Source organism: Podarcis gaigeae, assembly GCF_964106915.1.
Source record: "Podarcis gaigeae genome assembly, chromosome: 10".
NCBI classification, from domain to species: Eukaryota; Metazoa; Chordata; class Lepidosauria; order Squamata; family Lacertidae; genus Podarcis; species Podarcis gaigeae.
The window spans coordinates 29,602,652-29,624,897 of NC_139686.1; the positions used below are offsets into that span (position 1 = coordinate 29,602,652).

At 44.1% G+C, this 22,246-nt stretch overlaps 1 protein-coding gene across 3 annotated transcripts in view; it reads right to left on the reverse strand.

Moving 5' to 3' along the window:
- Nucleotides 1-22,246, reverse strand: part of SUN2 (Sad1 and UNC84 domain containing 2) — a 57,042-nt gene that overhangs the window by 22,033 nt on the left and 12,763 nt on the right. For 2 of the 3 annotated variants that reach the window (XM_083701126.1, XM_083701127.1), the window contains exons 6-18: nucleotides 21,841-21,934; nucleotides 20,370-20,440; nucleotides 19,374-19,495; nucleotides 18,201-18,419; nucleotides 17,272-17,349; nucleotides 15,873-15,916; nucleotides 14,712-14,877; nucleotides 13,384-13,599; nucleotides 10,772-10,856; nucleotides 10,124-10,239; nucleotides 8,879-9,046; nucleotides 7,399-7,491; nucleotides 6,074-6,460 (exon numbers count right to left, since the gene is read on the reverse strand). In XM_083701126.1, coding sequence (XP_083557252.1) covers nucleotides 6,344-6,460; nucleotides 7,399-7,491; nucleotides 8,879-9,046; nucleotides 10,124-10,239; nucleotides 10,772-10,856; nucleotides 13,384-13,599; nucleotides 14,712-14,877; nucleotides 15,873-15,916; nucleotides 17,272-17,349; nucleotides 18,201-18,419; nucleotides 19,374-19,495; nucleotides 20,370-20,440; nucleotides 21,841-21,934 — 1,589 coding nt within the window. In that variant the 3' untranslated portion in view covers nucleotides 6,074-6,343. Of the gene's footprint in view, nucleotides 1-6,073; nucleotides 6,461-7,376; nucleotides 7,492-8,878; nucleotides 9,047-10,123; nucleotides 10,240-10,771; nucleotides 10,857-13,383; nucleotides 13,600-14,711; nucleotides 14,878-15,872; nucleotides 15,917-17,271; nucleotides 17,350-18,200; nucleotides 18,420-19,373; nucleotides 19,496-20,369; nucleotides 20,441-21,840; nucleotides 21,935-22,246 lie in introns of those variants that run through there. The other variant, XR_014555815.1, reaches the window with a different exon arrangement.

The window sequence follows — 22,246 nt, forward strand, 5'->3', positions numbered from 1 at the left end:
TGTAGAGGGGATGAAGCAGTGACTGCGTTGGTACCTCTGAATCTGCATGTGACAGAGGGGAGGCTTAGATGTTTTCAAGCAGGGATCATGCAAAGCTGAAGCTACTCCTTGAGATCAGGGCTGGCTGCTCTCCTGGGCTAGGAACACACCTTGGTTTTTGTGCCTAGTTAGGGTGTTAGTAGTGCTGACTACAAGAGAAGGGTCATTTTGCGCACTATATGCAAAATGAGCCCCTACTTTCATTTTGTTTGTTTGTTTGTTTGTTTGTTTGTTTGTTTATTTATTTATTTATTTATTTATTTATTTATTTATTTATTTATTTATTTATTTATGCTATTATTGACAAGAGTACAAAACTTTAAGGGGGGAGGTAGTTTATCAGGAAGACTACAATGGGCCACAGTGTAATAGTCAGATGAACAGCACCCACATATTCCAGTGTATGTTAACTTTGTACCCTCTTGTGTTGGCAATAGGTATTTTACATTTCCCCCTCATTTTTTCTCCCAAGCAGCTCAAGGTTGGGGCGCAGTGTACACTATGAAGTAGGTGAGGTGCAGAGGCCAAAGGTCACTCGGTAAGCTTTATATGGCAGTGTGGGGGTTTGAACCAGTGTCTTCCCCAGTCCTAGTCCTTATCTGACATTCTAACCACTGCATTTCAATCATGCTAGCTCCTGTCTGCTGAATTCCTGCTATTCGTGCAGCTGTTAAAGGCAAAGGAATAAAAGTTGGCAACTGGGCAGTATACCAGTGAACTTCAGCACCTAAGCAGAAGCTGAAAGTCAAAAGGTATTGCCAAACTTTTAAGAGGAGGGAAGGACTTCTCTTTTAATAGTGACACATGGGGAAACATCATTAGTTGTAGCATCCTCCCTCCTTGTGAGAAGGTGCATCTGCTGGAGAAATGCTGCTGGTCTGTTAAGCCCATCAAACACATGGGAAATGATTAAGTATTGCCAAACCTTGGTGGTGATCTTTCAGATGATAGGAATTGGAGAGAATGAACTTAACATTTAGTAGATATGTTGGAATGGTAGGTTTTAATTTTTTACACTTCTGTTTTCAGTACTTGTATCCTGCTCTTATAAGTGGAGCGGTTTTCAGAGTGGCTTAAATTGTATTTTAAACTTAAGTAGCAAAATATATTGAATGGTGGTTTGCAAGGACCAGGAGGCAATGCAGTTGGAACTCAGCTGTCCCACTTGCTTATTTATGGCATTTTTATAGTGTTTAAATTACCAAAGTCTCCCAAGTTAGTGGTTTGCAGTAGTTTAAAATACAACTGTGCTGGAAAGGGGCTAGAACCTGCAAACATCTCTGCAGTCATGAACCCTGTTCTGTTTCCCATCTAGGCACAGATAAGAGCCAGGCTTTTGTTCGGTTCATCAAAATTGCTGCAATTAAAAATAAGGGCATTGGCTGAATTTTACAAGAGCATTTGTATCCACTCTTCAGTCAAAAAGGCTCCTAGAGCAGCTTACATACAATCAATTGAAACAGGACAGTTTCTGCCTGCAGGCTTATAAACAATACACAAGGGGGGGGATTTCTCCTTGCCCACCCTCCTTTTCCCCCTCTCCTAATTGGCTTTATAAATGTTGAGTTTGAATGTGTGTGTCCTGCACTGACTGAGGGCTCATCCACACTTCTGTACCTCCTGTCAGAGGTTTTTCTTCAGTCCCACTGCTTTCCCTGGGAAAACCTCCTGTGTATCACTGAATTGGAACAAATGTCAATCAAGTTTTCTGCAGATTACTGCTGAATTGGAACAAGCATCAAACAGTGGGTTTTCCCGGGGAAAGCAGTGGACTAAAGAAAAACCTCAGGCAGAAGGAACAGAAATATGGACGACAGTGACAACAGCTCCAATGCAACTTATTTACAGCATAGTCTCTTCTCACTAATGCTTCTAGCCTTCACCCTGGCCAAAAAGTGTCCCCTCTTCACCAATGGTCAGCTTCACCCTTTTTTAAAAAATTGTTTATTGTCTTGAGTTTCTTTTGCATAGGCATAAATTACAATCCAGAGATAGAAAATAAGGAACGGAACAGTGCAGCATTTGCAACAGGCTACATACAGTCTTAGATACAAATCCAAGCACACTTTGTACATAACTGTTTTCATAGGAGAAGCATTATTATTTGTAAAGCACCATCAGTGTGCATGGTGCTTTACAGAATACAACAGGCCAGGTCAAAAGTAAAGGGAGCGGGCAAAGAAGTCATGCTTTGGAAGGTGCCTCCTACTTGCTCTCGCCTTGCAAATGCCATCTGAGCACCTTGCTACTGGTCAGGGAGCTGACACAAGCACGAAATGCCTACAGTTGTCATGAAGCCATTATGTGCATGACTCACCAGCATTCTTCAACTGTTTACTCTTTGCTTGATGTGGCTTTGAGTAGACCCTAGGACCAGGAAAGTTTCATGCTTTTCCAAATGCATTCATTCATAAGCTCACTGAATGTTCATTTGGTCACTCTAGATTTTTAATCACTTTGTTGCACTTAGGGTCTGTTAAACACATCCTTTCTTTCCATGCAGCTAATAGAGCAGAGAAGCCCTATCTACATAAATTATTGAATGGAGCCCAACTGCGGGAAACTACCCCACAATGATCAACATGGGATTTATACACCCCTAAACAGACTTCTCTCCATTCTCTCCCAAGTACAGCCTAGCCATCAACCTCTTTTATGAGGAGTAGAGAACAGGTAAAAATCAGTGCTTATTACACCCCCATCTTTTGGAGAGTACAAAGACAAGAGTAAGTTACCTATATTTTCTTTTGCCTACAAAAAACACACAGGTTTTTATTAGAAATTCCCACCTCACCCCACCCCACCCCAACACCATAAGTTGACCTAGTGCTTTATAGAAGCACAACAGGTTGCCTACCAAGCATGGTGAGCTGAAGCAAGCCTCTAAAACTGCCTAATTTCACAATCAGCTGGGGTCCTTCAGGCTACCTCGCCCAACATTGCCCCATCACTGCAGAGAATCTGGAGCTGTATCCCTCCCAGCAAAGAGCTATCTGCCCAAAGACATCCAGTAAGCAAAAGCCCAGCACCACTCAAGACAATTGGTTCCACTGTCAGATTGCTCTTACCTTTAAAGAAGTTTCTCCTAAGGTTTAACCGCAATCCACCCTCCTGTAACAGCCTGGGTTTTTTTCCTAGCCCTTATTCTGTATTTCAGATGAAAAAAGCAGGGAAACCTGGCAAGTGTATTTTTGTAATACAAACCGCGCACACGCGCCTTCCAGAATGCTGCTATGTTTGCATGTCAGATTATGCAACTCCTGCCGGATACAAAGCAAGAGTTGCTTTTGACCATGTGGTCCTTCTACTTGCTTTCTAGTAAAAAACTGTTGGAACTGGCCTTTATTCTCTTGTTGCATGCAAGGGCATAAAACACTTCACAAGGATTCTGCCATAGACCAAAGAGCATAGCAGTTATCACTGGACCCTGATAGAATGATGTGCCTCTTCTAATAGTGAAGGTCATCTTAACTGATCCTGCAAACCGCATGGCTGTGTTAGCTGGAGCAGCTAACAGCACCAGACTGGGGAAAGCACTCATAGGGTGAGTGCTCCCCAAAGCTGTGAAATGCTTAGCAGATAAACTGTGTTGATGTACTTCCACAGTAGCTTAGCAAGAATGCATAGATATGTGTTAGCAATGCTAGGCCCTTTAGTTATAATCAGGATTATGTGTTACCAGAAGCATCCAGGCAAAAGCTGTTGTTGGGGTGGAGGAGAGTGTATGCTAAATCCCACTACCACTCATGGTTTCAGGTTTAAAACAGGAAAGCTGTCCTCTTGTCATTTGAGCTACCTTCATCAATCCTTATGACTTTTTTAACACTGAAGCTGTGAGACCCATGTAATACTGTTATTTCCTTATGGATATGTTCTGTTTCTTAGAATCGCACAGAAGCTTGTCTTCTGTTCAACCCCTTATCTACTTGATGTGTGTCATTATGTAATTAATTTATATACTGCCAAAGTGGCTTCTACACATAACTAATGCCACGTTCCTGTCATAGCATCCTCAAAAGGTGTGCAACTGTGCCCTTGATCATATTTACTCAGAGTCTACTTGGCCCCTCGATATAGTTGAGAAACCAGCTGTATTCTATATAGCTTGGGGAACTCCTCAAGCTGGACACAGCATTAGCTCACTCCTCTTGGGGTTTAGGATGAAGACAAATGCTTCTCCCTCCAGAACTGAGAGTGGGTTTTTCTGCTATGGGACAAACACTGTTTTTCCTCCTGCCACACTGACTTCTCCACTGACATAACAAATCTGCGGCCAGTATGAATTTTTGCAGCTTCTCGCTCCCCTTTTCGGGCACAACTTAGCTTTTGCCAGTTCCCCAAATGCCTGTATGTCTTATATTTCTAAATGTTTATTTGGTGCCATCCCTAAATGGACATTATTGCTATGGCCAAGCCCAAATGAAAAACGATGGGCCAGCTGTTGTGGCAATCAGCACTCTCCACAGATAGCTGGAAGGGAGGTGGGGAGGACACAGCCTCCTGCTTATGTTAAGTACTAGCTTATCGGAACTCCGCACAGCCAGCTTGCCCTGAAAATAAAAGGCAGGTCGGAAAGAAACCCTGATTGCTCCTACATTAATTTCAGTTCAGAAATTTTCAGTACTCAGCACTGCCCATGTGTTTTCAGCCTTAAGTTTGGTAAAAGCCTAGCTGAAGGCACTATTTTATGAGATACTGTATTCATACCAGGAAGGCTGTCCCTCCAGAGTACAACTGTTACTGCTGGCAACTACAGATACCTATTTACTATAAATAACTAGTCAGCAAATATTAATGTTAGGCAAATGTAACAAATTCTGATCTCTATTACCTTACCCAAGTAGTCATGAGATTTCCCGTATGGGCTAGTCTATATATTGCAGAAGAATGAGGCAATCACATAGAGCGTACCACTTCAGAGTAAAGATGGGTATGTATGCCATTTTTTAAAATGCCTTTTGCAAATTAGAATAAAAACTGGCATAGCAGGGAGAGAAATCCCACCTTGATTCCTCTGCTAGTTTTCTACTAACAGTATGGACGGGAAAATGCAAGGCTGTCCATTGTACCACCTCAGAACTTGAGCTGCTTATACTACTTTGTCTTACTGCACGTGGGGATCAGGTGCAGAAATTTGGAAAGATTTTCCTCGCCTTTTTTGACCATATGAACCCACTGGGCATTGCAGCAGCATGTGAGTTAAAACCTGCAGAACAAGAGCCAAGCACCCCTTGTTTGCTTTACAATGGAAGAAAATGAAGTTTATTTGAAGCAGGGCTCATCAAGGCCCTGTAAGCTCTATTTTAAGATTGGGGTACTTTCTCTGAGATAATGGGTGTCTCTGAACATGTACAGAATGCTTTCCCTTGCCACTTAACAAGCAGCCCTGCCACACCTGGGAGTTAGGCTAAGCAAGCACAACCATGCTGGCCAGACAATATTCATTCCCTCTAGAAAATTAAGCGTTGTAGAATGGGAATGAGTTCCAACAGTGATACATATTAGCAGAGCTAAGCAGTTCCATTAGAAAACCAACTCTGAGCACTGTAAAGTAGACTCTTCTCCCATCTTTCAACATGGCAGCCTTTGTTGTTAAATACTTAACCTGACAGGGCAAGCCCATGCATGTTCACGCTGAAGTAATTCCCACTAAGCAAAATGGGGCTTACTTGCTAGTAAGCTTGGTTAGGATTGCAGCCTCATTTAAATAAACATCAATTTCCCCCTCTGTCTTTTTCTACTGTGCAGGCTCCTTTTGCAGCCAACGCCAAACCACTTTTTACAGTGTGATAAATGAAAAATTAAACCTTTCCAACCCAGGAAAGGGAAAAACAACAGCATGGGGTCTCCTACTACCCTTATCAAAGAAAAAATCCATAGATACACTCCCCCCCCAAATATAATATTATTACATAAACACTGATAGAACTATGACAGTATCATGGCACAGCTTTCTAAAGGAACACCCAGAAACTATTTTTCCTTGATGGTGGAAGGGGAAGAGATGAACTGCATAGGCTTTTGGTTTTCCCCAAAAAAGCTGAATATAAAATACCAAAAATCAAGAAGCCCTCTTTCTCCCTCTGCATACTGAAAGGTACCCCCACCCCCTGCCCTTAGGAGAGAACCAATTGACCAGGCTAGGAATTTTGAAGTCTCCATGCTTCCCCTCGTAACAAAAAGAAGCACCACTCATCCCAAGTTACTCTCCTTTCCAACACTGCTTTTCTCCGTCTGCCTTTTGTCAGTCTGAGGCGCAGAACTTGAGGTAGCCAGTGAGCAAGGCTGCGGCATGCAGGAGGGGTTAAGGGACCGGCTCCCCATGCACACGGAAACGATAAATACAGGTGTACTCCGGGTGGCCCCAGTTGCTGAGAACTCTAAGCTCAATAAGCTGGAAAGCTGCAATCCTGCCTTCATCCTGAAGATGGAAAAAAGGGGAAGCGGGGAGGGAAAGGGGAAGAGAAAAAGGCGAAATACTGAGGGCCAGAGAAGCATCAAGCTTGTTTCTTTGGAGACAGAGGGCTGCCATGCCGCCATCTTCACCACCACCCTCTTCTGTGAGATGCTCTGGCACTGCTCACAATCCCAGGTACCACCTTCCCACTCTTAACAAGATGTACAACCCTGAGCCGAGTTGTTGATGGGTATTTCAAGAACCCCTCTTTATTCCTGCCACCACCACAGGTAAAATTTATCTGACTACTCCACACCTAGCATCACCAAATATTAGGCATGTGCTGCAATACAATTAATTTATTCAATTTAAATAACAAACAAGAGTCCTATGATGACTTGAGGTACAAAAATGAATTGTTTCAGTCCCTCTTGATCCTATTTGTTACACATACAACTATGGCTAGTGTAATGCTGATCCTATTCTACTGCTTCATTTCTAGCCAGCACATGTTGCATTGCTTCCTACTAATGTCCTGTAACTTTTTACACATAATTTTATACAATAAATTTTTAAGGGGAGGGGGTTGTCCTGCTGGACTAGAACTCCAACCATCCCTGCCCACTGGCCTTCCTGATGCAGCAGCTGATAGGAGTTCAGCAGCAATTGGAGGGCTGCAGCTTCTCCATCCCTGGCTTTGGGGAAGGGTTATAGCATTTGCATGCATGAGGTCCCAGGCTCAATCTCTGGCATCTTCAGGTAGGGCTGAGAGGGGGCCCCTGCCCTACCTGAAACCCTGGAGACAGCTGCCCATCAGTGTAGACAATACTAAGCTAGATGGACCAAGTCGCTTGATTCAGTCTGAGGTAGCTTCCTAAAAGCTACCACACTCTCCAGTTCTACCTTGGCTAGGGTTCCGACCCACCACCACCCTTCAAACCTTGCACCTTTTCCTTCCTTACCTGCAAGTGGAATGTTTGAATGGGATCCCCATCCTGGCTGTACGTGAACTGGCCAAGGAGGGTGCCCTCTTGCTGCCCTTCTTCTGTTAAGCCCTGTGGAAACAAAAACAGGTTGGGGAGAAGGAGGGAAGGGGGTGAGAGAATGGGGAGGGGAGGGCCGTGGGGAGACCAGAGCAACCGCAGGATCAGAGAGGGGAGAGGGACACAAGTGCGGTTAAAGGCCAGTCTTGTGGCTGCATGCCAAAATGAAACACACAGGGCTATGAGGAGGTAAGGGACAAATGGGAGCAGTAGAGGGGTGGGGAAAGAAGGCTGATGGTAGTTATGAACGTCAATGCCTCTTCCTCCTTTCCCAAAGAGAAGTGCAATTTTGGAATCTCACACCTCCACACCTGGGACCCGTCATTTGTTAAGGGTGCTGAGAGTGGGGTAACTACGACCCCCAGGATTTTTGAGAAAAGCCATGTGCTGTAAAAGAGTGATGTGAATGCAGTGCCTTATACTGTCTCAATTCATTCTTTCCCTCTGAATACCCTGGGAATTGCAGTTCTGCAGGATGGTTCTCGGGTGCCAAATGAAATTTCAAGACATTCATACTACAGTTCCCAGGATTCTTAGGGAGGTGGGGGAGCTGCAGCAGTGTAAGTTGGACAAAGACTAACATCAGTGTGCATCATACATATGCCTGCAGTTTTGGTTGTACCAACCCAAACTTCATTAATGATCCCAAGGTTTCTAACAAATGGCTCCTTTCACCCCAGACTCTTGGGTTGCCTGGTGCATCTGTATTCACACTGCACATCAGCCTTGGCCAACATGGGGCTCTTTGGATTACAACTCCCATCAGCCTCAGCCAGCACAACTGACGGCAGTTGTGGTCCAAAACACTTGGGAGGACACCAGGTGTGTGAAAGCTGATGTTTATGATTGAACTGAGAGCCAGTGTGGTGTAGCGTCAGACTAGGACGTGGGAAACCAGGGTTCAAATCCCCCAGGCCATGAAGCTTACTGGAAAGTACCGTTTGCTAAAGATGCTGAGCAACAATCAGTCCCTTTTCCCGGGCAAATCTGTCAACAGTAGCTCTGTAAGGTTAGTAGGGGCCTCCTCTCAGCACACTTCACAAACTACAGTTCCCAGGAGTCTTTGGGGGGGAAGCCATGACTGTGTAAAGTGGAATAATATTGGTTTAAATGTATATTATGCAGATTGGGCCTTAAATAGCTGTGCATCTGACGACCCAGTTGGGCAAATTTATGAAGGGCGTCTTGCTGTACTTTTGAGAGAGAGAGAGAGAAATCTGAGGAAACTCTTCTGGTGGAAAAGCCCTGGATGCTATTGGAACCCCTGCTAGCAAATTGTGGGAGAAGCCTCCCTCTTCTGACTGAGAATGGGAAATTATCTCCAGTGTGCCTCTTTCAAGCTTGCCCAATCTACGACATCTCCTCCCCCCCCCCCAGTCCCAAACAAAGAGTGACTTACATAGACCGCAAAGTCCTTGGGGGCGCTGGGAATGGTCCCTTTGGGAGAGAGGGCTTTGGAGATGTGTTCTAGTGTCACAGCTGTGGGACGGATGTTGCTCGAAAGGCGAATGACAGCAAAGCCTTGGGAGCCTTGGAATGCCCAGCAGTTCCCAGGGTGGACATCTGGCTGAAATTAAATCAAACACACAGAGTTTTAGGTAAGAGGCTGCCATATGTTAGACTTAACCATTCTGAAAGCAGAGATGATGCTCCAATATGCAAAGACCAAGAGGGAAAAAACCATGATCTCTGGGTTGGTACATGTACACAAATTTAACACAGCCCTTGGCACCTTGTGGTACTGTTATCGTATTCCATATAAAACAGGGCAAAGGGACTTTTAAACATTTGTTAATAAGTATTTAACAAATCACCTGGCAGGTGACTAGGAATTCCATGCAGGTCAGGGAGCAGATTGCTCCATCTGTAATATACATTTCGCCTTCATTTCCAAGGAGTTCAAGGTGGAAAGACATGCTGTAATTGACACGGGAATGCTGCTGAATATGGCAATCAGTTCTGTCATGTGCTTTCTCTCTTCCCCTTATAATGTAGAATATGGCGCATCCTTGTGATGAAGTCATGTGGACCCCTGTTCCTTACTGCACTCACTACCTCTCTGCTTCCTACAAGGTGGTTTTATTTTTACTGCCACAGTTCTGTTTAATTTTTTACATCAATATCCTGCTTTCCTTCCATCTTGGAACCCAAAGTGCCATACATGTAGTTTCTGGGCAGCCATCCATCCAAGTATAGATCAGAGCCAGATCTGCTTAGCTTTAGCAAGGTGCCTTCAGACCACACACCGGGGCAATAGTTGCAAAAGAACCCAATGCAAAAAGCAAGAGTTTCTCAGGAAGGTAAACTGCCAGGTTCCAGATTCTGTCTAGTGGGGAGTTTATGCAAAGCCTTGATACTCTTTGAGCATGTAATAGCACACACAGCATATTTTCTCCAGCTCAACATTTGAGACCGCTATATTGATACCTGCTTGCATATGAAGTTTACTGGGCCAGTCACACACACTCTCTGTCCCAGCTTACTTTATAGAGTAGTTGTGGATATTCTCAATACATACCAACCTTCTAGGATGAACGTCTAAATAAAAAGGTAATCTGCTGGGTGAGGTATTGTGGATTTGAGCCAGACACTTTGGGGAGAATACAATAACAAAGAAAAGGTAGGGCAGGGCCATAAGACCTACCTGCAGAATGACTCGTGGAGACTGGGAGTGGTACCACAGGGGGATCCCAAAGAGACTAAGCAATGCAGTCTTGGTCTCGTAGGTTTCTGAGCACCGGGTGCTGATAACACTGGCCCCTGCAGTTAAAAAGATATGGGTGAAGGAGAGACACATCGTTTTGCCCTCTGCTCAAAGCAGTAAGAGAGCTCATGCAGACAGCTGATAAATCTAAGAGATTTGAACACTCCCTTTAACATTCCCCACTCCAACAATAAGATATTCCCAAACTGCAACTGGGTTATTCAGTGCATATTTGCATGCATTATTCTGAATGGGCAATTTGGAGTTTAGGGACTTTTTGTGGGAGAGACAGAAGAAACAAAAATTGCTGAAATTTGAGAAAAATAGGTGTGGATATGCAGAGGGAGAAGAACCCTTTCTGGTTTTTCAGTTTATAACAGAAACTGGCAACAAAGTTTTAGGTTATTCTTTGCCACTATGAGGGCTAGAAGCATGATTGTTGTTGTTTTTAACGTGAAATAGAAGATTCTCAGACAATTCCTTCCTGCAGCAGTACCTGTAATCAACATCATGCCAATTCTAGCTCACGGGCTACCTTTTTTGACAACTATAAGGACAGAAAGACCAGCCTAGCCAGAGTTTGCATACCTGCAGATTCAAGAGCATAATCCACCATTCCAATGCGATCGTCGCTGTAGCGCTTCAGGGCCTGGTTGACAATGTGGTGAACTTGCTGAAACAAGACAAAGGGAATGAATGTAAGGAACTCAGGATTCCAAAACTTATTTTCCAGTTTTGTTCTATTCTGTCAAGCTAGAGGTAAACCGTGCAAATGGCAAGGCTACCTGAGGAATTAAGGTATAGCTCTGCTGGTGCAAATCCTGAGACCGGTTGCATATCAGTGGTGCATCAACAGACCACTAAGACATGAGACCTGCACCGTATGGACTGGTGGGGCTGCTGTGCCAAAAATTTGCCTGGGAACATCATGCCACATTTTTACTCGGTTGAAGAGGCATAGGGTGATATTAAAAGTTAGTGTCATTAATTTCAGTAAGTAGACCCACTGAAATTAATGGACACAACTTAGTCATATTCATTAGTTTCAGTGGCTCTATTCTGAGTGAACTTAGTTGCATATTACCTATATATTGTGACTTAACCATTCCTTCCTGCCTTACACACTACATTGTTAGTGACATCCTGAAAAATAAGGAACTGTCAAACCCTGCAGAGCTGATCACTATTTTGCCAATAATCGATACTGCCTAGGATAAGAGTTGAGGCTTAATATCCAGCAGGCAAATATATTAGCAAAGTTAAGAGTTATTACTGTGTCAGGGAGCAAAGGGATGGCTGAGGGTGCCACCTAATGGATGGCTGCTGATAAGCCACTCAAAATATTGCTTGCACTGTTGTCAAAGGTATAGAATCAATCATAGAGCTGGAACAGATCCCAAGGGTCATCAAGTCCAGCTCCCTGCAATGCAGGAATCTCAACTAAAGCATCCATGACAATTGGCCATCCAACCTCTGCTTAAAAACCTCCAAGGAAGAAGAGTCCACCACCTTCTGAAGGAGACCATTCCACTGTCGAATAGCTCTCACTGTTAGAAAGTTTTTCTGTAACTTTCTTGTAACTTTAAGCCATTGGTTTGAGTCCTACCCTCCACAGCAGGAGAAAACAAGCTTGTTCCCTCTTCCATGTGACAGCCCTTGAGATATTTGAAGGTGGCTATCGTATCTCCTCTCAGTCTCTTCTTTTCCAAGGTAAACATACACAGTTCCTTCAACCACTCCTCATAAGGCTTTGTTTCCAGATCCTTGATCATCTTGGTTGCCCTCCTCTGCACACCTTCCAGCTTGTCAATATCCTACCGTATTTTTCGCTCTATAACACGCACCCGACCATAACATGCACGTAGTTTTTAGAGGAGGAAAATCCGCAGGCATGCCATCCGTAGGCATTCTCTCCATAAAACGCACGGCCTTTTCCCTTACTTTTTAGGAGGAAAAAAGTGAGTGTTATGGTGCAAAAAATACGGTACTTAAATTGTGGTGCCCAGAATTGGACACAGTATTCCAGGTGTGGTCTGACCAAGGCAGAATAGTACTAGAACTTCCCTTGATCTGGACACTATACTTCTGTTGATGGAGCCTGGAATAGCGTTAGCTTTTTTTGCTGCTGCATCACACGGTTGGGGACTGTACTTTGTTAAGGGTGCTGGGAATTGTAACTGTGAGAGGGGTGAACTATAGCTTCCAGGATACTTGAGGGGAAGCAATCTGCTTAAAAGTATAATGTGGCCGTGAAAAGAAAACCAAACCCAGGGTAAAATTTGTACCCCTGGGAATTTTCAAAGCTTGGAGCATTGGGCTAGTAGGTTTGGACATGGCTATGCTGATGCCATAGGACATCTGGGTTGAGAAATGGGCTGGAAGAATCATGAGAGCAGAAGGGAGGCAGGGAAGAGCCTTAACAAACATGACTGACTGGTTCAGCCCTGAATAGAAGGCCTGATCATTGGCTCCTTCATAATGATAATTGGCATTTATACAGCATTTTCAGTGTTCACAGCACTACCTGCACATAAGTCATTCTTACAAAGACTTGCCCCATATTGCAGTCGTGGGGGTTGAGAGCCAGAGCTTATGGCTCAGCTAAGGCAGGTGGAGCTGGAGACATTTTAGATATCGGAGACCTACTTTGTTTTTTTACTAGAACCTTTAGGTCCAGCAACCAAACTCACATACAAATACATATGCTAAGAATTAAGGTATACAGTAAGCCCATAACTTACATTCCGGTGATCACGCCTAAAGCCAAAATCATGTATCGTCTAAACATGCTGGGTGCAATGGAGTGGGGGGTTGCCAGAGTCTTTCCCCCCGGACGCCTGCCCCCTTTAATTATTTTAATTTGCCAAGTGCGTAAAGGTGAATACGCACAAATTAAAAACACACAAATTGCAGGCTTACTGTACTAAGTATACTAAGAAAGGACACAGACTAAGAATTAAGAACAAGATGCCACTGGACAAAAAAATCACTCCTGGTTTCCCACAAAGCTTTCTTCATTTCTTCAGCCAAATTAAGCGGGGGTGAGGTAGCCTTTTCATTGTTGCTCCTCAATATTACTTTCACATTCCAGACCTCTAAATACACACACACAGGTAACATTCTACATCACCATCTTAGCATCATTCTTGGAAGTGTCCTTGTGAGGAACCACTTCAGCCGATTGGTAAGTGAATTCTCACCTCTTCGGTTACTCCTATGACGCCCTCCCTTTGGAGTACCACCCCGACGTCTCGCGCAGAGAGCCGCTGGTCCTCGGAGACCTTGGCAAGGATCTTCTGCTCCAGGTTGAGGAGCTGTTCCTCTAGTTCTTCACGATGGAGAAAGAGACTGCCTGTCCCGTCCCTTTTAGACTGGGATAGGAATCGACTGAGCCATATCGGAAACTGGATTTCCACCTGAAATCCAACAAAGAGAAGAACAGGTTTCATAAACACTTTTCCTCCTGTGAATTGCAGACCTTCTATGGAGAGAATGTAAAGAGATTACTGAGAACAAGCAACAGCTGCCCTGGGCTCCCTTGGGAGGAAAGGAGGGGTATACATTTGTTAAATAACAGCAACAGCAGTGCTTCCACCTTGGAAGATTTGTTCTAAGGGGCATGATGGGTGGGGCAGAGATACTTAACAAAATGTTTGTAGCTTTTCATCTTTTGACATCTTTTAATTTTGACATTTTGCTGACCCATGGGCTGGACACAGACCTTTCCCACCCCCTGCAGGCCACTTTGTTAGATATGTGGGGCTGCCTACCTGTCATTTACCTGATGTCATTGTGACAACAGGTGACAAATTTAATAAATATTTGGAATGCATTTGTCGAAACCATAGTGACACATGAATCAACATATTCTTAAGGGAAACAATAAGCTTATATAGTTTTGTAATCTTAATTATATTGTATGCTTATTTTGTTTCTGCTGCTTTCCTCTGCTTTTAAAAATGTTTCTGATGTATCCTCTCCTTTTTCTATTCTTTTCTATTTGTTTATTTACTTTAATTTACTATAATAATATCAATAAAATATAAATAAATAACTTCAATGAGATGTGCTTTCAGCAGTGATCAGGAAGCAGGGCTTGCTGTCAGCGCCCATCAGTAATGCACTTTAATCTCCAGACTGTTCCTTTGCAGCCATGTTCTTACCTGCCACACACATGGCACACCTCAGATGTCAGGGCAGGTTAAGTGTGGTTTGGGGAAAACAGCCTTGCAGGAAAAATTAGGATGTCCGACAGACTTAATTTGGCCCTGAGGCTCTCCATGCCTGGATCATGTCTACTCCTACATAGAAAGGAGCAGACCTCCAGTTCCCTGGCTATACTACACCAGAGATAAAAGCTTTCCAAGAAAGGCTTAGCTATGAAGGTCACTGGGAGACCTTGGACTGGAATAACAGGTTTATTGCAAGACTTAAAATGCAGAGATGAGAAACCATGTATATCAGCTTGAGCTGGAGGAAAGGTGTAATATATATTAAATAAATGATATATAAAATAAAATGAACTTACATCTTCCCGCATTTCCTTGATCTGTCCTGGCAAAGAATCCACATGTTTTGACAACCTTTTTTGATCCGAGGTCAAGACCACGAATTCTTTTTTCAGGCCTGTCAGTTGTGCTTCCAGCCTTTCCATCTCCTTTTGGAAATTACCCATCAGACCTTCTTGTGTAGAGCTTCAAAAGCAAAATGAAAATTCAGGAGCTTCAGAGTCGGTGGTATCTTCAATCACCTCCACCAATAATGTTCTACAAAAACTATGTTTGGCTGTGAAGATCAGTCAACAGCCACCCCATGAGAATTAACCCATACCAGACAGCCTAATCCAAGCTATGTACCACACCATACATTTAAAGCACATTCAACGTATATTTAAAGCACATGCATTTCATCAAAGAAGCCTGGGAACTAGCTTAAGGGTGCTGCGAACTGTAGCTCTACAAGGTGGTGAAACTACAGTTCCCAGCAACTTTTGGAGAAAGTTGTGCTTTAAATGTGTGTGAATGTGATTTAAATGGATGGTGTGGATCTGCTCTGATTTCCAATATGTCTTGTTTGCTGTTGATCTCATGGATGTCTCTTTGTGAGACTGTGGCTGCAGAGAGGGATAAAAAAAAATCAAATGACTAAATAGTTAAGATGTTCTGAATGTAGGTAATAGGGCAGCAACTGACTATGCCTCTTTATAAGTACTTGCTATCAAAAAATAGTTCCTAGTTGATCTTTGACTGCAACAGGACTTAAGAAAAAGCACTTTCTTAAAAGCACAATGGTGCAAAATGCAAATGAATTAAAAACAATGATGTGCGACCCCCCCTCCAATCTCCTAAAACCATATTTCAGCCACTAATTACAGGTTTCTGGGCCAAACAATCAGGTTTGACTTGTAATATAAGCAAGTATTACAAGCACTGAACATGCATCTTACCAGCTCATTATATGTCAGCATCACTACATAAAAGGTGATAAATTGTATGAACAGCACTGACAGAAATTCTCAGGTTATTCATGCACCCTGTTATTCCAAGAATATGTAAGTTTCACTTTTAAGTTAAGAACAATGTCACTTTAAACACAATTCTCTCAGGTTACATGAATTCCCGGCCCTCCTGCTATCATAAGACAGAAACTGCCATAGGAGACAACTCTCTCTAGAGGATGCTCAAATTACCTTTGCCACTGTGAAGTCATTTGGAGCATCCGAGTTTCTGTCTCCTGTGGGAGAAACAGGACACAGGTCAGGAAATAGAAACAAAGCAGAATAAAATCCATTGCTTGTGCAGCACTGTGTGTATCTAGAACTGGAGGAGCACAACACGCCACAGCAAGGGATGGATGGATGAATCATAACATATCTTCTATTTGGACCATTCACTACTTCTTTTTCCACTTCTCAGTGGGTGAGCAGGGGTTAAAGCCATTTGCAAAAGTGCTCTTTGTAGAATCACCATGCTTCTCATTTAAGTGAGCAGGCAGGCAGTAGGAGAGAGCAGAAAGGAGCCTCCTCTCTTCAACTCACCACTGGCTACATAGAGGAGAAGCAACAGGCTGCTTCAAATACTGCTTTTGCAAAGTGCTTCAAGACAGACCTTCCTCACCTCCTGCACTTCTGTTTCAGCCTCTGGAGAGAACAGGATGTACAGCCAATGCAGGACTAAGCCTTGTCCATCTGCCCATCAGCCGACTTCATGCTCCCCCACTGAGTTAGCCCCCCCCCCAGAAGTCTGGTTTGCATGTCTCATTTAATTAAATAGAGCTAAGCACATGCTTAAACCTTCCCCCCCCCTGAAATTAGTGGGAGATGTGCTTAAGATCAGCTGCATCACACCTAGTAATGTTTCAAGATGCAGTGAAACAGAATTAAAATAATCAATGTAAAGGTTATACATGTTTTACTGAAAAGGGAAAACTGTAAATATTCTATTTGGATTAAAAATGGGAGGGGGGGAACCACATTACAACTACAAGAGCTGTTAAGACAGTGGTTTCAGCTACATGTAACAAGAAACCATGGTTTAGCGCAACATGAAAAAGTTCCAGGAAGTTCAAGCACAGGTTCAGGCACTTCCTCCTCCTGTGCAGTCAGGAGGACGACTTCTGGGAAGGACCACAGCTCAGACATAGAGCGTCTGCTTAGCATGAAGAGGATCCCAGCTTCAGTCTCTATCATCCCCCAATAGGGATGGTAGTGACCCCTTGTCTGAAACTCTGGAGAGCTACTGCTAGTGTTGACAGCACTGAGCTAGACTGGGTAACTGTCTGACTTGGTACGGGCAGCTTCCTATGTTAGTCTGCAGAGTAATTTCAATTTCAAAGAAATGTCATCTTGTTGTGTTGTATGAGCAAGGATTCTTAGCTTACACCAAACTCTGGTGAATGTCACAAGAAATCATCAAGAAGCTTCAAACCATGATTTTTGAAGCTGGCTTGTTTAACCAACCAGGAATTGTGTTAAGCCAGGATCCTTGGTTCATATGATACAACAAGCCAATATTCTTTGAAAGTGAATGCAGGTCGTATGACAACCTTCCCTACACACCGCATCCTTAAAATATGAAGTCAAGTTTTACCTCTGATGCCTGGGATACTTTCTTCAAGAGACTGTCAAAATCCTTCCGTAGCTGGGATCGAAAAGCATCCAACTCCTTCTGTAGGGAAACAAGAGAAGTAGTATATAGCTTTAAAAACAAGCACAAGTTTGACAACTGATTAATAGTTTGGTTTTGAATTTGTTAATCAAACAAACCAATGAGCCAAAATATTGACATATTGCAAAACTGCAATTAAAGCTCCAGCAAGTAATTTTTGTGCCATTACTTACAGATAAATTGCGTAATAATCTGTTTTTTCAAGCATTTCCCTCTATGTTGTTGTTCTGCTAGAAATCTCCCCTTAAGATCCCACTTGTTGCTGCTGTTTGCTGCAAACAGCAGCTTCAGGAGATCATTTTTAGGTGGAAAAAATGGTGCAGAGGAAAGGCTTGACCCTTCTCCTCCCATCCCATGATCCTGATCAAGACTGAGCAAACTGCAACTGCTATTCTAAAGCAAGGGTAGGGAGCAACATGCAGAAGGAACATGTTTAATGTCAATGTCAGGGTTGCCCCTGAGTGAGTGCCCTAGAACCATTTCTCAGAAACCTCTGAAAAACAAGGATTGCAGACAAGTTAAATGGTTTCCTGAAGCAAAAGCGTTGCAGGGTTTCATCAGGAAGCTACAGGACATGCACCGATTGGAAACAAAGTAGTATGTCCACTCTAAAACTTTTGCAGGCCCAAGCAACATAGAAAGTGAGATTGTGTATAACCACCCCGATACCATGAGGACAAATCGTCATGAATGCAAAAAGGGGATCCAGACTCTACTCATACCCAAATTTGAGGAGTGTTCAAAACTGGAAACTAAGCAATTATGTGCACAAGTCAATATGTTTGCAGCCCTAAAGTCAATTCTCCCCCTTGATGCCAAAATGTCCCCTTCATTCTCTGTTCCTGCCCTACCTGGAGGTGAAGGTCTGACTCTGCACGGAACTCCTCTCTCAAGATGGTTTCTCGTCGTCTCACCAGCCCATCCAGAAGTGACAGGGTATCGTCATGAGACAGAGCTGCCCCTTCCACTGTCTTTTCCCCTCTTTGCAGTTCCAGCACTGAAACTGCACCTTCCAGGCTCTCAAGATGTCTCTCCAGTGCCTGAAGCCGAGACAAAACCTGCTGCTGTCCCTTTTAAATCCAGGGCAGGGGGAGAGAGAGAGAGATACAGCTACATAAGGCTACTATCACCATAATTTATTAGAAAGAATCTAAAATGAATCATGTAAAATGCTCTCTGCAGCCCTGACACACTGCAGCTCCCAGAATTATTTCTTTTAAATGTATGCTGGGAATGTATCCTAGGCTTCAGATACAAGAAGGCTCTTTCTTTGTTCTTGGAATCAAACAGTTGGAAGGGACCATGAGCATCAATTCTTCCAACCCCCTGCAATGTGGGAATCTTTTGCCCAATGTTTGGCTTGAACCCACAACCATGAGATTAAGAGTCTCATGCTCTATTGACTGAGCTATCCCTTGGATTCTTAACCCACCATAAAAAAGATAAAGTACCCTTGACAGTTAAGTGCAGTTAACGACTCTGGGGTTGCGGTGCTCATCTCACTTTACTGGCCGAGGGAACAGACGTTTATCCGCAGACAGTTTTTCTGGGTCATGTGGCCAGCATGACTAAGCTGCTTCTGGTGAAACCAGAGCAGCGCACGGAAACACCATTTACCTTCCCACCAGAGCGGTACCTATTTATCTACTTTCACTTTTTTGGTGTGCTTTCAAACTGCTAGGTTGGCAGGAGCTGGGTCCGAGCAACGGGAGGTCACCCCATCGCGGGGATTTGAACTGCTGATCTTCCGACTGGCAAGACTTGGGTTAGTGGTTTAGACCACAGCGCCACCCACCATAGTTCCCATTAGAATTTTATGACAATCTTAACCCCAGGTTACAGCTCAGAAGCAGCCAACAGCAAAGTATATGGCTCTGCATGAATCCACCTATGTTTACAAGAATATAATTATATCCCTGTGAAGCAAAGAGGGAACTCCCTAGCTCAGCTCAGCCTGAGGGGTGAGCAGAAATGTTGCAGGGTGTCTCCTACTCATGAACCTCTGAGATCCACATAGTACTCACCTCCGAGAATGCAACAAAATCTCTTGCTTCATCTCCCTTTTTGGTAACAGGAGAAGACAGCTTCATAGATCCCCAAGAAAACACAGATGGGTGGAGTCCGAAGGGGTAAAAATACCAGGCACCTAAATGTGATTAGTAAGGAGAGTTCAGTTACAGTTGGGTTTATCTGATGGGTCTTTACCCGGCTATTCTGTCAAAGCAGATGTCCAGTCTGACTTACAAAAATCTAGTTAAATATAAACTTCAGAGTATACACCAATATTCAAATGAGGGCTTACGTGGGTAGGCTGATTTATACAACTCAACCTCATAACACCAGAACATACAGTCCCTCAATGAAACGGATTGGCACCAGTCAGCTCAGGATGGATAGAAGGAAGAACTTCACACAAATTAATTTGGGGAATTCACCATAAGATGTGGGAATGGACACCAGTTTTGGAAGCAGTCATGGTTCTTCTAGCTCAGCGCTGCCTCCCATAGCAAACAGATCCTGCCAGCCCCAGCCAGCATGGCCAATGCTCAGGGATGGGGGGAGTTATAGTTCAGCAGCATCTGGAGAGCCCCAACTCTGGCCTTCCCCCACCCGTCCTGGAGATACCGGTGGTTGAACCTGAGACCATCTGCATGCAAAACATGTGGACCCCTACTGAGCTACAGCCTCTCCCCAGAAGGGGAAATCCTAAAAAATTAAGAGATCAGACAGAATCTTGGAGGATATTACTAACAAAAGCTACCAGCAGAGGTAGCAAAATTGGAACCTCAGTGTTCAGATGCAGGCAGACAAAATACAGGGACTAATAATTGCCATCTGCGAGCTTCCAGAGGCATCTGGTTGGCTGCTGCAGGAGGAGGGATGGTGGGTGGTCTGATCCTGCAAAGCAGTCCTTATTACACTACAGTTCTCCCCTTCCTGAAAGGAAGTTGGTGAATAACTAATCATTAAGCAGCGCTTATTGATGTGCAGGAGGACCTTGACAGCAATATGGAACTCACCGTAGCCAATGGCAGTCAGGAGCAGCAACAGGAGCAACAGCAAGAGGAGCTTCTTCAGGATTGGATAGCTCCTGGTCACCAAGGAGCAAGAGAGAAAGGGAGAGGATAAGATGCAGTGGAATTCCACAAAGGCAAAACCTGACAAAGCAGCGGAACAGCCACTGTCTATGGTCAATTTGCCCTTCCTCATAATGTCTACCATACGGGTGGTAAAATCTTTTTGCAGCCTGAGAGCCACATTTCATTCTGGGCAACCTTCTGGGGGCCCCACATGCCAGTGGTGGACAGGGCAAAAGGCAAAAGCAGGGAAAACAATGGATGCAAAGTTTACCTTTGTACAGTGTGCTAAATTTCTACATCTGCACTGCCATAACCCTCTCTAACCTCCATCCAGGGAAGCAAGAGGCATTATCCAGGTATCAGGGGTGCAAAGTAGGGAGAGTGAGGGGTGGGGCCTGGGAGAGCTCTGAGGGCCACACAGTGAAGCACAGAGGGCCACATTCAGACCCCAGGCCTGTGGTCCCCCACCCTTGGTCTATCACAATGCAACATGTAGTAAGTAATTATTGCACTGCCCCTCTCTGAAACTGAGATTACTAACGTCTGGACTACCACAACACAATGTGTCAGCCATCAGGCTATGGGCCTTCCCACCCCACAATGCAACAGGAGACGGGGAAATACGCAACATGATATCTTCGCACAACACTTTGTGCTATGGTTGCCATTAGTGAGAAGAGGAACCAAAGAGAGCTAGATGGGCAGCAGCAGTTGCAAGTCTCTTGCAACCTGTAGCTCCAATCTCAGCCCCAGATACTGGGTTGCATATGGTGACCCCTTAGTTCAGCTGCCTCCAACCTGTTGTCATCCTCCTCCCAATGGTGTTGGGACTCCAAACTCCCATCAGCCCCAGCCAGCATGGCCGACAGTCAGGGATGATAGGAACTGTAGTCCAGCATCAGCCATGGGAGAGGTCATTCCAGCAAATAAGGGGCAGCCTGTATGACATCAGAAAGACTGCACATATTTAGTTATTTTATTTTTCATATGGCTAGCCCCCCTAATTTTCAAAAGAAGCTCAAGGCAGCTAACAAATTCATCATTTAAACCACACAACATACACACTATTTATTATTAATTAATTAAATGTATATACACAGACTGACTATAAAGTGTTATTCCAAGTTGAATAACAAAATCAAAATAGTAACGCCACTGCAACCACATCAAAGCTAAAACATCAGATACAAACCAGAAAAAGAAAGAAAAATAGTTCAGCATGGCCAATTTTCAGGGAGTCAGAGTCTATCAACTCCTGGAGAGCAAGAGGCTCCTGCTCCCTCCTGTAGGGCAAGCTTTGGAAACCCTGTCGGCATTTGCACTATTCAGCTCCCACCCAATTGCTGCCTCTCAGACAGTTCAGAAAATGATGCCACACTCTGGAGCGTTCCAAATTCTCTGCCACACTGACCGTGTTAAGACGAAGACATCCAGCAGGGAGGCTGCAGTGGTCAGGCGGTACCACGCGGTCCCCATCCACCAGTATAGCAATCCAAAGATCCGACCTGCAAAGTCACCAGAGCAGCATGAAAAACAGCAACAGGCCATGTCAACAGCTCAGCTTGTTTCAAGATCTAAGACTTCATTTCCTGCTCTGGCAAAGTGGTATAATACCAGCTTCCCTTCACACACTTCCCATCTCCCCAGTGTAGCTCATCGGAAACAGGTCTTGGCACACAACCTCCTTTATTCGCTTGCCATGTAGGCAGATCTGGCAGCAAAAATGGCAACAGTCAGAGAAACCAGAACATCTAAATCTTCTGCAATGCTCCCACTGCTGTCCTAAAAAACTGACCTTCTGTTACACGAAATTCAGG